This window comes from Gossypium hirsutum, chromosome A11, assembly GCF_007990345.1.
Source record: "Gossypium hirsutum isolate 1008001.06 chromosome A11, Gossypium_hirsutum_v2.1, whole genome shotgun sequence".
In the NCBI taxonomy this organism is placed as follows: Eukaryota; Viridiplantae; Streptophyta; class Magnoliopsida; order Malvales; family Malvaceae; genus Gossypium; species Gossypium hirsutum.
The window spans coordinates 5,691,583-5,704,842 of record NC_053434.1 but is presented as its reverse complement, the minus strand read 5'-3'; the positions used below and the strand labels follow the sequence as shown (position 1 = coordinate 5,704,842).

The window sequence follows — 13,260 nt, the reverse complement described above, 5'->3', positions numbered from 1 at the left end:
GAATTATTCAAAAGTTTTTATTTAAGTTGTCGAAACCATTTTTTTATTTTGAAAAATGGGGATCAACTTTAAAACTAAATATGGAGTCGCTACCAATCCTTTTTGTTTAAATGTGATCGGGTCACCTAATAAAACATTTTAAAATATTAATTTTGGCTTATGAAATTCAAGAAAATGGGTTCGGGAGTCGGTTACGTACGGGGAAGGATTAGCATCCTCGTTACGCCTAGAATTGGTATCTAATTGATTAAATAATATCCTTACGTCTAAATTTGAAAAGATTTTGAAAAACATTTGAACAACTCGAATTGAAATTTTTGTTACGAGGGAATAAAAATCACATTCAGTACGTTAAGACATAACCTTTTAAACCCTCGAAACAAAAATCGACTCTTGATCTTTAAAAATTCAGCCATTGAAAATTACAAAATGATATTCAGTTATTTGGTCCAACGAAGAACCGAAACCCAGCACGTTAGGGCACGATTCATTAGTTTTTTAAACACATAACATTGCTTTATCTCGAAGTTTAGAAAATACGGACGAAACTTTAAAGATTTTTGATTATTTGAACAAACGGAAAATCGAAACCCAACACGTTAGGGCAGGATTTCTCGAATTTCCAAACATCAAACATTGCCTTTGTTTTGGGAAATTTTCAAATAAACAATTATAAAGCCGGTTCAAAACGCATCTACTTAGTTCGCATGAGGTACAAAAACCATGAAACAAATAAAATCGGCCCAAATACGTTGGAGATGAAAGCATAGTATCAAGCACAAAATAAATATACGTGAATATAACATTACATTATTGAATGACAAAGATAACAATATGATCATACAATTTGAAATATACAATAATGATAACTTCCCAACACATCATTTTCAAACAATATTAACAATCAAAACCAAATACATACAACATATATTTTATAACATTTACATAGCAAATTAATAAAATATAAAATAAATTTTTGAATGATAATAAATGAATTTAAAATAAATAAAGAAAAGGAAATTTGAAACCAATACATGTATATAATTTTAACCTAAATTATGTGCAAAAATTCTAACAATGGGCCATGCAGGAGAAAATTTAAAATAAAATATACAATAGAAATAAGTATAATAACATATGGATAAGTTTTAAAATAAATATTATGTAAGAAGACATTTAAAATAATTGAAATACTAAATTATTTAAAACTAGAAATATATTGATTTATTGACAACATACATAAAATGAAAACTTAATAGAGTTAATATGTATATAAAACAATAATAGATGAAAAAAAAACAAAATATATGGTAAAATAGGATCTTTAAAAGCTATAAATTATATATAAATAAATTTAAGAAAACGTATCTACATGAATAAATTCAAAAGGAAATATATACATAAAATAACATGAAAATCCTACAAAATAATTTGCAACAAGGTTTATTAATCAACAATTAATAATATACATAAGGTGAAAAACTTGATATAAATAAAGTACATATACAAGAATAATAATACAAGACAGTGTTTGAAATAAATAAAATACTTAAAAGAGATAAGTTATATATAGATTTAAAAGAATATATATGTCGAAACCATTTTTTGATTTGAAGAAAAACGGGAATCGGCTTTGAAAACGAAAATGGGAGTCGCCACCAATCTTTTATTTAGGTGTGATTGGACCACCTAATAAAGCATTTTATTCCATTTAAATCGATTTTGGCCTACGTAAATATGAGAAAACAGATTCGGGAGTCGGTTACGTATGAGGAAGGATTAGCACCCTCATTACGCCCAAAATTGGTACCAAATTGATTAAATATTGTCCTTATGTCTGAGATTTAAAAATATTTTTGAAATGTGGTTCCTTTTATAAACATTTGAATAGCCCAAGTTGGTCGTCAAAATTCTCTTGTTTCAGAGGAATACAGCATCACATCCAGCACGATAGGACACAATCCTTTATACTCTCGAAAACACGATAAATTTCGACTTCCAAAAGTTTATATGTTGAAAATCACAAAAGGATGCCCAATTATTTAGTCCAACGAAAAAAACCGAAACCCAGTACAGTAGGGCACGATCCATCGAATTTCTAGACATTGAACATTGCCTTGTTTTAGAATTTAGAAAACATGAGTGAAATTCTAAATGGATATTTGATTATTTTGAACAAACGGGAAATTACAACCCAGCACGATAGGGCACGATTTCCCGAATTGCGAAACATCAAACATTCCCTTTGTTTTAAAGAATTTTTAAAGACATGAGTGAAATTCCAAAGGGATATTCGATCATTTTGAACAAACGGGATATTGCAACCCAGCATGGTAGGGTACGATTCCCCGAATTGCCAAACATCGAACATTTCCTTCGTTTTAAAGAATTTTTAAATGAATAATTATAAAACTAGCTTAAAACGCATTAATTCGACTTGAAATAAAACAAAATACTTAGTTTTAAAGAGTTGGAAGTTATAAAGCAATATTTCATAAATCAAAAGGAAAACAATGATCATGGGATGCTATGCGCATATAAGATACAATACGTGATGAGCGAGGGTAATATAGCTTTATTTAATCAATTAACAAAATAAACAATTAAATAAAACTAACCAAAAACATAACCCAATTTCAATAATGTACGGAGAATAATTAATATAACAATACAAAACAATGAATAAATAATATGCAACGACAATGTATGGCACCATATAAATCAATCAACAAAACATGTACAAAACAAAATGGAAATTAGAAGTTAATGTGGTATAAGACATTTTCCAAAATAGTGATGAATTAATAAACACATAATATATAAGTTGACAAATTTGTATAAAAACTAGGGATATATAATTATTGAAATAGATATTATAGAATAAAAGTTTGAATCAAATTATATGCAAAATATTTTAAACACAAATTCATTTAAAAATTGACAATGTACATGATAACTTAAATAATATATATAATATGAAAGAATAATAAAAATACATGATAAGATATAATACACATAATAGATTTACAAAACATGCATATATAAATAGATTTATTGTAAAAATAGCATGAGGTTAATAATATATATATATAAAATTAAGTTAATCTATAAATTATATACGTACCATTATATAAAAACATTTAAATGAGATACTATATAAAACATAAAAATAATATAATATAAAGAAACATTCCAAAATAATAATTTTATAAATACAAATATGAAATTCTTAAAATAGTTTCATATATACATAAAGAAAAATACTTAGTGAATCATAAAGCAAGAAGTATTTTAAATAAAAAAATCTATTAAAGTAATAGATGTATTAATATATATATATTAATATTTAAACAAGAGGTTATATAAAAGTATTAAAATAGCTTAATGCAAAAAGAATTTTAAAATGATGATTTTATAAAACAAAATAAAGTTATGCATGTACAAATATATATATAGAAATAAAAAATATTGTACAAAAGATTAAAATAATTTAATAAAAAATCTTCAAAACAATTGTACAAATAAAAACCAATAAAATGATTAAAACGGACCAGCATATATAAAAATATTAAATATATTAACATGGTAAATTATACAAATAGAAAACTAAATTAGAATAGAATTAAAATAAAAAGGATAATTTATAAACAAGTCATTAATGTTAGAATTAGGACCAGCACGCCACGCATGCGAATACACAGGGACTATAACTGGAAATAATCCAAGCCCCAAAACGCTGCGTTAAGGCACGGATCCATTTGCAAACATGCGCAAATTATAGGGAAAAATTTAAAAACCAAAGAAACACAAATATAAGCTGATTGAAATGCGGCGCAAAAAGGGATGGACTACATTGTAAATATCCCTCAATGGCCAAACACGCGGATCTTGACCGTGTGGGGTCGGGTCATCGGGTTGTGGCTCCTGAAACGACACCGTTTTGTAGCCACTGAGATTGGCTTAAAACGACGTCGTTTCATATGCTTCATAAAACAAAATTAAAAAACCCTAAGTTAACTATTAGTCATTTGAAAAGGAACCCAACAAATCCTAAAGCCCCTTCCCTTCCCCTCTCATTCGGCCGAATTAAGAGGCACCCTTGGACTGTCGTTTGGCATCCATGTTTAGCTGCCGGTTATCACGCGAAAGCCTAATCCGGCTCCGTCCAACCGCGAATCCAAGGTTTTGCTCAAAAGCTTCAAAGCCCTCGCCTAAACTTCGATTACGACGAAGTGAGCGAAGATTCGAATGAGCCAATATGAAGGTAAATCCCCCTTTTTTTACTCCCTTTTAAATGAACATAAATCATGAAAAAAGCAAAAAACGAATGAGATGTTAGATTCAAAACAATCACCTCTTTCAAAAAATCTTCCGAAAATGCTCTTTTTCTTTGTATTTCAGTATGCGTGTATCTCTGTAAAAAAATTACAATCGATTCCCCCATGGCTTTATAGCCGAATGTTCAAATAAAAATACAATTTTTCTTTTTGCTTTCATATTGGCTATTATTGCTGCTGTTTGCTTGTTTTTTTTGCAGGTACAGAGCGTGTGTTGGCACCTAGCGTGAGGCGTACGGAGGCGCGCGTGGTGGCCGTACAGTAGCTGCTGGTGGCTGCGGCGCTAAGCAAAGGCTAGGGTTTCTGCCTTGGTTTTTTGGTTTTTGGGCTAGGGTTAGTCTTGGCTGAAATTTGGTTTAGGCATTGGGCCTATTGGGCCATCAAGGTTTTGGGTTAGGGATTTGTAATTGGGCTGGTTAGTTTTGGGTTTTGTTATGTAATTGGACAATTAATGGACTGTTAAAAAATTTGGACTTTATAATTTGGTTTTCTTTGTTAATTTATTATTTTTATTGTGAATAGGGCTAGGACATAATTGGCCTATTACAATATATAAACATAAATAAATTTAAAAGAAAATATATACAAAAAATACACCATCAATATAATAACAATGTATAAAATTATTTTAAATCAATATCAAATGGATTTTTAAAGCAAAGATATATAAAAAAACATAATAGAACAATTTAAGAAACAATTATACAAATGAAAGATATAACAAATTAAAGCAATATTTTAAAAAAATATGTTAAGATAATTTTAAAAAACAAATAATAAAATCCTAAATAGAAACGAGTAAAAATATAAACTAAAAAAACTTGATTGAAATAAAAATAAGGTTAAGAGGACCATCTATAAACAAATAAAATTTCTAAAACCAAAAATTAGATTAAAATGAAACATGTACCAATGATTAGGGATCTAAAATACAAATATCTCAAACTTCGAAACATGCCATTTAAACAAGGACTAAATTGAAACAATGCACAAATTCCAGGGAGAATATAAAAATAAATAAAACAGAATCGAGGCCCAATTAAGGATCAATGCAGGAGGGGAGGGACTCATCACGCAAATAATGCTCAAAGACCAAAACGTGTGGATCTGACTGCGTCTGGGTTGGGTTCTCGGGTTATATCACCTGTGTGACACCGTTTTAGAATTTCCGGATGCTTCAAACGATACTGTTTCACCTCTTTTATGATCAAAACAAAACCCTAAAATATTCATGAAATGAGGGAAAGAATAAAAAAAAACCTAATTCTTATATTCGGTCGATCCCATAGTCCCTGCATTCGGACGCACTTACACCACTGTAAACGGTGGTTGGCGACTCGCAGAGGAGCGATGTGAGGCCAAAACCCCGAGGGCGATCTGCTTTGGCTTCGAATTCCCATCTTTACTTCGATTGCAGCAAAGAAGACGGGCTCCGATCGCTAAGGTAAATCTTTCCTATCTCCCTCCTTTAGATCCATATCAAAGTAAAAGAAAATGAAAATAAAATAAAAAAACGAATAGGGGAAAATGGAAATCACCTTTTGTAACACCCCCTAACCCCAAACCGTTACCGGAACGAGGTTATGATGTATTACCGGATATATCAGACAACTTACGAATAATTTACAATTAATATAACTTTCATAGTATAATATAATAATTAAGTCCCTATCTTGAACTCTCGAAGTTCAAACACGTATTAAAAGTAGAACGGGACTTGTTCGAGTATTCCAATTTTTTTTTATAAAAATTTCGGCAGTATTTCTGCTTATTTTTACCTAAACCTCCTCCAAATTCAAACCAAAACAACCAACACCAATATTTCACATTCATATAACTAGTATTTATATCATTAACATAATTTTAACTTAATAACTATCATAGCATCATTCAAAATTGATTATAAACTTCATTCATTTAACAACTTAATGTTCATGTATCAAAATATCATGTACTTTCCTTACCATTTCATTTAACCATCTAAATCTTATAATTCATCCTTCACTACTCAAAACAATATACATATTCAAGTGACTAAATAACACCTATGTACATGCCACCTTTACCCAAAAGAAAAATATACATCACCAAGTTTGTGTTGGAGTCGGGATTGTTCTGGATGCTGAGTCAGGACACTTGACTTTTACTAACCTGCGCACGGAAACAACCGTACGCTGAGTATGGATATACTCAGTGGTATTACTATAAATCAAGACTATTTGACATTAATAAATTACAAACATCAACCATAAATTTTATAATTATTTAAACTACTTTTATATACAATAATTTTACTTCATAAATCTTAAATTCATAATTCATTTTTTTCATACTAACTCAATTCATAATTTAGTTCATACATTCTTTCTCGTACTTTTCAATAGTGCTAAAACAAATAATCTCATTTTCAAAATTTCATTTCAATTATTTACCCTATTAACAAAGCTCGGACTATGACAGATACGCGGATTCCATCCAAACACACCAGAATATCCAACCCAAACACACCCGGAATATTATAAATCCTCCATAACACACCGGTATAATATATCCTCCCAAACACACCAATAAGGCATTAAATGCCTATTCGGATAAACCGAAATATATAATAACAGAAACATCCTCTCGGCCGAACTACAATCTCTTCATCACATCACAAATCCAACGGCATGCCATTTGTATCGAATCTAGTCCGACAAGTTAATAGGGTATTATTTTACTTTTTCTAATTTCAATTTCATTTACACAAAATTTTTCAATACTCATTCAATTCAAATATCTATTATCTTAATTCATATACAAATTAATTTTCACACAAGTGTATACCATCAACACCATACATTTGTCACAATTTATTTATTTTCAATCAATACACTTTTCAAATAATCATTATAATATATAAAACCTAAAAAAAATCTTTGATTTTATTTCACCAATATGCCACCTCATTTGTAGTCAATGGCTTAATTGTCATTTTAATCCTTTTTATTTTCTATTGCTTTATAATTAAACTTTTATCCTTTATTCAATTTAATCTTTTTTATTACTTACTCTAAATTAAGCTAAATTCACTTAATTAGATCCTAATTAGACACACCACTAGGCTCATAAATATTTTTAATAATTATTTTCGAACTTATTTCACTAAGACGGAGGCCCTATAACTCACTTTTCCGGTGCCCATGAATTTCAGGTCATTACACCTTTAACAAATATTGTTTTTATTTTATTTTATTTTATTGATCTGTATGCGTAAAAAATACAAGATTCGTGTGTGGCTTTTTAGCCGTATAATTACAATTTTTTTTTGTTTTTTCCTTTTTCTCTACTGCTATTGCTTTCTATTATTCTTTTCTTCTCGTAGGTTCTCTTGTACGGAGGAGAACGCTCGTGGGGGTGACGTGGAGGGAGTACGGAGGTGATGCTGTAGGCTGGAGGCTGCGGCACGCCTAAAGAAACCCTAGGTTTTTTTAGTTTTTAATTTTCGGGCCAGTTGGGCCATGTATTTGTTGGGCTAGGTTTTAGGTTTTGGGTTTAGTTGGGTATTATGTAGTTGGGCTCGGGTTATGATTTTGGGCTGTGTAAATTGGACAGTGGACATTTAATTTATTGTTATTTTTTTGTTTTGTTTTTTGTTTTGGTTTTGGTGTAGGCCCGGGCGAAATGGGCCTATTACATAAGTCACTAAGTTGTTAAAATCATTGTTGTATGACATTCTTTATTCATATTGCTTGCACCAATTAAAAGCTCTCATTCCATTCTCTTCTACAGCTCAATTTTTTGTTTATGAAACAACTTTAAACGTCACAAACCTACGATTCAAAATCCAAATAGACTTTTTCTTCAATTTCTGACATTGATAGTCGAGTCTACTTGGATTTAAAATATGCTATTCTACTCATCAATGGGTAGGGGTGTTCAAACAGTTGGATAGATTAATACCTGAACCGAATTACCATTAACCGAAACCATAAAAGTCTTAATCGTTAACTGAACCGAATTTTTTTCAAAATCTTTTAACCGATCGAAATGATTTCGGTTAATTCGGGCGATTAATCGAATTAACTGAAATTTTTACATGTTTATTTTTACTTTGTTCAAATAAGTTTAAAACATGTAAAAATACCACTGCAATGTTATTTTTCTTTGCTTTTGATTAAAAAAAACAATTTACACAAAAACATTAATTTAAAATCATTGTAACAAACATTGAATTAAAAATAATAAAGTTAGAGACTTGAGTGATGAAATGAAAAAAAAAGTTTGAAAATGAAGAAAAAATTCAAAAAAAGTCAAGAAAAATAGAAGATGTTCTATTGTCAAGCGGTGCCCACCTAAACTTTGTCTTGAGTTTGGCGATGGAAAGAAGTAGGACTTCTCTCTTTTAATTTTTTTACTTTTCATTTATTTTTAGTTTAAAAATATATAAATCTATTTTGATTTTAAACGTATTCTTTAATTTTTATATTTTGAGTTACATGATATATTGGACCCTATTTGATTATTGAGCCTATAATATTTTATTATTAATAATATTGGTTAAACAAATAATGTGGTTAATTATTTAATTTTGAATCAGATTAATCATTAATCTATATTCAATCGAATAGATTTAATGACCGACCGATTAATCATAATATATATGTTTTAATTCGTGTGTATTTTAAAAATAAAAATAAAAATAAAACAATAATATATTTAAATTGACTAACCATAAATTAATTGAAAGATTTGATTAAAGCAATAGTTTAATTCAAAAATTGAATTAAAAGAATTTAAAAATTTATCAAATTATATATTTTTTAATATTAATGTCGTTATAGGTTCTTATCATTTGTTTTTTTTATACAATGTCTACAATTATCCTTAGCCTCTCTCCAACCCTCTTAAATAGGAAGTTAATGCGTTTCAACGCACTCAATCCCCTTTATTCCTGCACTAACAACAATACTGATGCCAATCAAATTAAGACTCAATTAACAATTCTACCTATAATTAAGATTTAAGTCTAAATTATCATTTTGGTGCCTAATTAAAGTTTAGCTAATTATCATTTTATGAAAATATTTTTTTCAACTAATGAAATAATTTTCCTTAATTCAAAAACCCTTTTTTCATAAATATTATTATTTTATTTATTTAATTCTTACTAATATATCATAAACTATCTATTTTAAGACATAAGTAAACTATTTATCAGTAAACAGCTTAAGCTACAATCTTAATTCCCAAAGAAAATCATAGTTTGACTTTCCCTGCGAGCATAAAAGCCTTGTAAGCAACTGATCTAACCAAATTAGACCTACCCCATGCAGTCTCCAATTCTTTCACAACATTTTCAGACAACAAATCAACGCCCTGATTTTTCGCTGTAACAACCGCCGGCCAAGATCTCAACATTCTCAAAAATCCCTCGAACGACAGTTTCTTAGGTATGTCCAACGCCAATGGCTGCCCTTCAGATCCCCCAACGCCAATGGCTGCCCTTCAGATCCCAAACCAACACTTTCAAATGGAAAAGCAGTGTTTTATACCCATCAAAAACGTACTGAATGTTGGGGTTCCAATCAGGAAGCGTGGTGTCGTGGAACCGCTTCATTACGGGATCAAATGTTGGGTTAACGGCGAAGTTGTTGTAGCACCAGACGGCGACGATACCGCCGGGCTTCCGTAGAAGTCTGGTTACCAGAGAGTAGAACTTTGGTAGATCGAACCAGTGGACTGCTTGAGCCACCGTGATTAAATCGACTGAGTTTTCACCTCCGATTGAAGATAGCAATTCCTCGTCGGAGATTGACAACGGAGTGTAGAGACACTTTACCTTTGGGTGCGGTATTGCGTGTTGTAATTGGGCTTCACTCACATCAGTGCCGATCACCTGCTCGTAATGCTCAGCAACCTGGAAAATTAAACATAAAAACATAACCTATTAGGTTTCTTTTACCCAGTAAAGTAATTTGGATATATTATATAGCAAAGGATATGTTGATAATTTATTAGGTTAAACAGTGTCAAACTTAGGAAATAGTACTGACACCAATAGCAGCTTGACCATTGCCTGTGCCCACATCCCAAGCCAGAGAGCGGTGGAGAGTGCGAGCGGCGAGCATAGAATACCACTGGAGGGGATACGTTGGCCTTGCGTCTAAGTAAATATCTGCTTGCTGGTCGAACAATCCTGCCATCTTTTCCCTATCTGCTGATTTGGGATTTGCTATCTTGGCCTTGATGGCGTTAGGCATGAAATGATAACTTTGTTTATTGGAATTCAACTTTATTTATGAATACTTATTTGAATTCAACTATCTATAAAAATTATTTTAATCTTTTATTTAATATTTTTTTCTTGAATTTATTTTTTTATCAAATCATTTTAAAATAAATAAAAAAATTAAAGCTTTTTAATTTTCCTGACATGAAATATACATGAATTGCTTAATAAATTCCAAAAATATAATTATTTTAAAAAATTAAAAATCATTAAAATTATTTAAAAATATTTTCTAATATTTTAAAATTTTTAAAAAATAATTAAATGTTAACATATCATACACATATATGTCTCTCGATAAAATTAAACGTTAATTTTTTCATCTAATTTAAAGTGATTTAAAAAATATAAATTTGAAGACTAAAAAATAAGAAAACTTAAATAGATAATTTTTTTTATAAAATTGGAGGCGGAAAAAGATAATTACACATTTATAAACAACTCTAATTTTGCTTGTCAAACAGAAAAATTCAAACAGCAGTTGAGTCTGGGGAAAGTAATATATAGACTATTAATGGGGTATTGTATAATACGTGTAATTTGTTGGAGTTACATAGGCGTTTTTTAATTTGTTGGAGTTACATAGGCGTTTTTTAATTGTTGGAGTTTTACTCATACGAAAACGAGACAATTATTTTCACCTAATTTAAAAAGGAAAAACGGTTTTTTTAGGAAAATAAAATACCTTTTCTTCAAGCATATTTATTTTTTAACCTAAGTGAAAATAAATTAATTTAATTTTTTTATTTTTTTAATCTAATAAAATGTTATGGCAATAATTTATTCTTGATTTTATAGAAAACTATGCTATATAGATATAGGATCAGTAAAATATGAAAATTGAATTAAAATCAAATTTTAATATATAAATACATCAAATTAAGGTTAATGTGTAACATTACAAATCGTATCAAAATTCATGTATAAATTTAATATTTATCTCAAATATTTTATGATAGTTTAAAATATAATTACAAAATGTTTTTATTATTAATTTTTTAATATATATATATTATCTTTCATCAACTCATGTTCGACTTGATTTGGATTTGCATTGACGGTCAAGCTTGGGAAACCTAATGTTGAATTTAATAATTTTAAATATGTATGGTCTTAAAAGGTGAGCATCAACCATGTAACAAAAATATAAACGGAACACGTTGTCATTCTCTCTCTTAATCCTCATTCCCACATTGTAAAATTGACAAAAATGAACCATGTTTTACGTAAACAAACTTTTGAACATGCCTAACTTCGGAGAATCCCACCATAGTTCATCCAGCCTGCAACAACAACATAACAACCTAGGCAAAATCCCATCTCTAATGGGTCCTTTCGATCCCATTAGTCTAAAGCATGGTTCATCATCACGACGGGAAGATACTCATATTTGTTTGTAATAATCATAATAATAATTCCTTTCTTTGTACATTTCCCAAATGTCTGAACCAGATCAAGTTGCTAGCTGCACTTACATATGGGCCATCTCTTGCATCTTGTTCATATGCGTCCTCGCCGGAGGCGGTTGCCTTTTGTGTTATATTTTCGTCCCCGAATTTCAATCCTCAAAATTGCTCCCTGTCCTTGGTTTTATCTTCATTAGCACGCCTTGGGTATTTTGGATCCTAACCGCAGTGTACAGGTTGATGTCGAGGGCATTCGGGTTCAGGATGGTATTTAGTTGCTTGTATGGTAATAACACCGCGAAAGTTGCTAGCGTCGGCGACGGCGATGCAGCTAAAGACATTAACGATATCGGAGATGTAAAGATTGTGGATGTGAATGTGAGATCTCTCGAGAATGAAGATGATGGTGTCAGCCAAGAAAAAGAAAACAATGATAAGAATGAAAAGGCCTTGGCCTCATCCATCGCAGCGTGATGTAAAAATATTTGGTGAACCATTTGCTAAATTTAATTCCAAAAAGGTTGGGTCTCTCAAATCAATTGATGATAAATTTTCACCTGGAAAGAGTATTTTTTTTCTTTGTTTCATGATTGTAGATAAATTATACCGAGGCTTTTAAGATCCAAATTGTTGCTTCAATTCAATTCAATATAGAGCTAATTAGCCGTCTTTTGTTTATACAATCATAACTTGATGTTGGAATGAAAATGCACATTAGACCTAAGAAGAAGAAGTTTAATCTTGTCATTTTATTAGCTAATACCATCTTTGATAATCGGTGTTTTAGAGGGTTGTCCCTTGCTAGGTCAAACTTTCTCTTTGTTGTTTCTTGAAGGAGATCGAGACCTTTTTTGTTGTCTCTATATGGCTTTTAACTTGTTGGCCTTTCTCCGTCTCCTAGAGCAGTTCTAGAATAGGGTTTGACTTGGTTTCTCTTGCTTGTTTTGGTCCTGTGCATGTGCTCTTGGGGTTCCTCTTATACCATTCTACTTCTAGCCCCATGGCTCGATCCAATGCACGAGCTTGGATTTTCAGGTTTGTGGCTGATTTTCTTTTATGGTTTTGGTCCGTTGCCTAATGTTTTTTGTGATAGGAAAACGTCTAATGATTTTGGATGCTCTCTGACTTCATTTGACGTTCAATTTTCTTTCCTGCTTCACAGTGTTTGAGACAAGTTTTATTTATTTATTTATATTATGTAACACCCCTAACTTAAAAATATTTTATTACACTCATTTCATGTTTA

The 13,260-nt window shown here is 30.4% G+C and overlaps 1 protein-coding gene, 1 long non-coding RNA gene and 1 pseudogene across 2 annotated transcripts; 2 read left to right on the top strand and 1 right to left on the bottom strand.

The window, feature by feature from the left end:
* Positions 1 to 4,006: 4,006 nt before the first annotated feature.
* On the top strand, positions 4,007 to 4,818 carry LOC121209680 (uncharacterized). The gene is made up of 2 exons (XR_005904768.1): positions 4,007 to 4,264; positions 4,538 to 4,818. It is a non-coding gene; the product is annotated as an uncharacterized lncRNA (long non-coding RNA).
* Positions 4,819 to 9,472: 4,654 nt separating this feature from the next.
* Positions 9,473 to 10,566, bottom strand: LOC107923737 (putative methyltransferase DDB_G0268948; annotated as a pseudogene).
* A 1,253-nt stretch (positions 10,567 to 11,819) lies between these two features.
* LOC107923801 (uncharacterized) lies at positions 11,820 to 12,973 on the top strand. Its single transcript, XM_016853955.2, has one exon. It carries the CDS (start codon positions 12,048 to 12,050, stop codon positions 12,486 to 12,488), a length of 441 nt encoding a protein of 146 aa, XP_016709444.1. The 5' UTR covers positions 11,820 to 12,047; the 3' UTR covers positions 12,489 to 12,973.
* The last annotated feature ends 287 nt before the right edge of the window (positions 12,974 to 13,260 follow it).

Coding starts and splice junctions, on each gene's coding strand:
- LOC107923801 (XM_016853955.2), top strand. CDS start 12,048: ATGTCTGAACCAGATCAAGTTGCTAGCTGCACTTACATATGGGCCATC.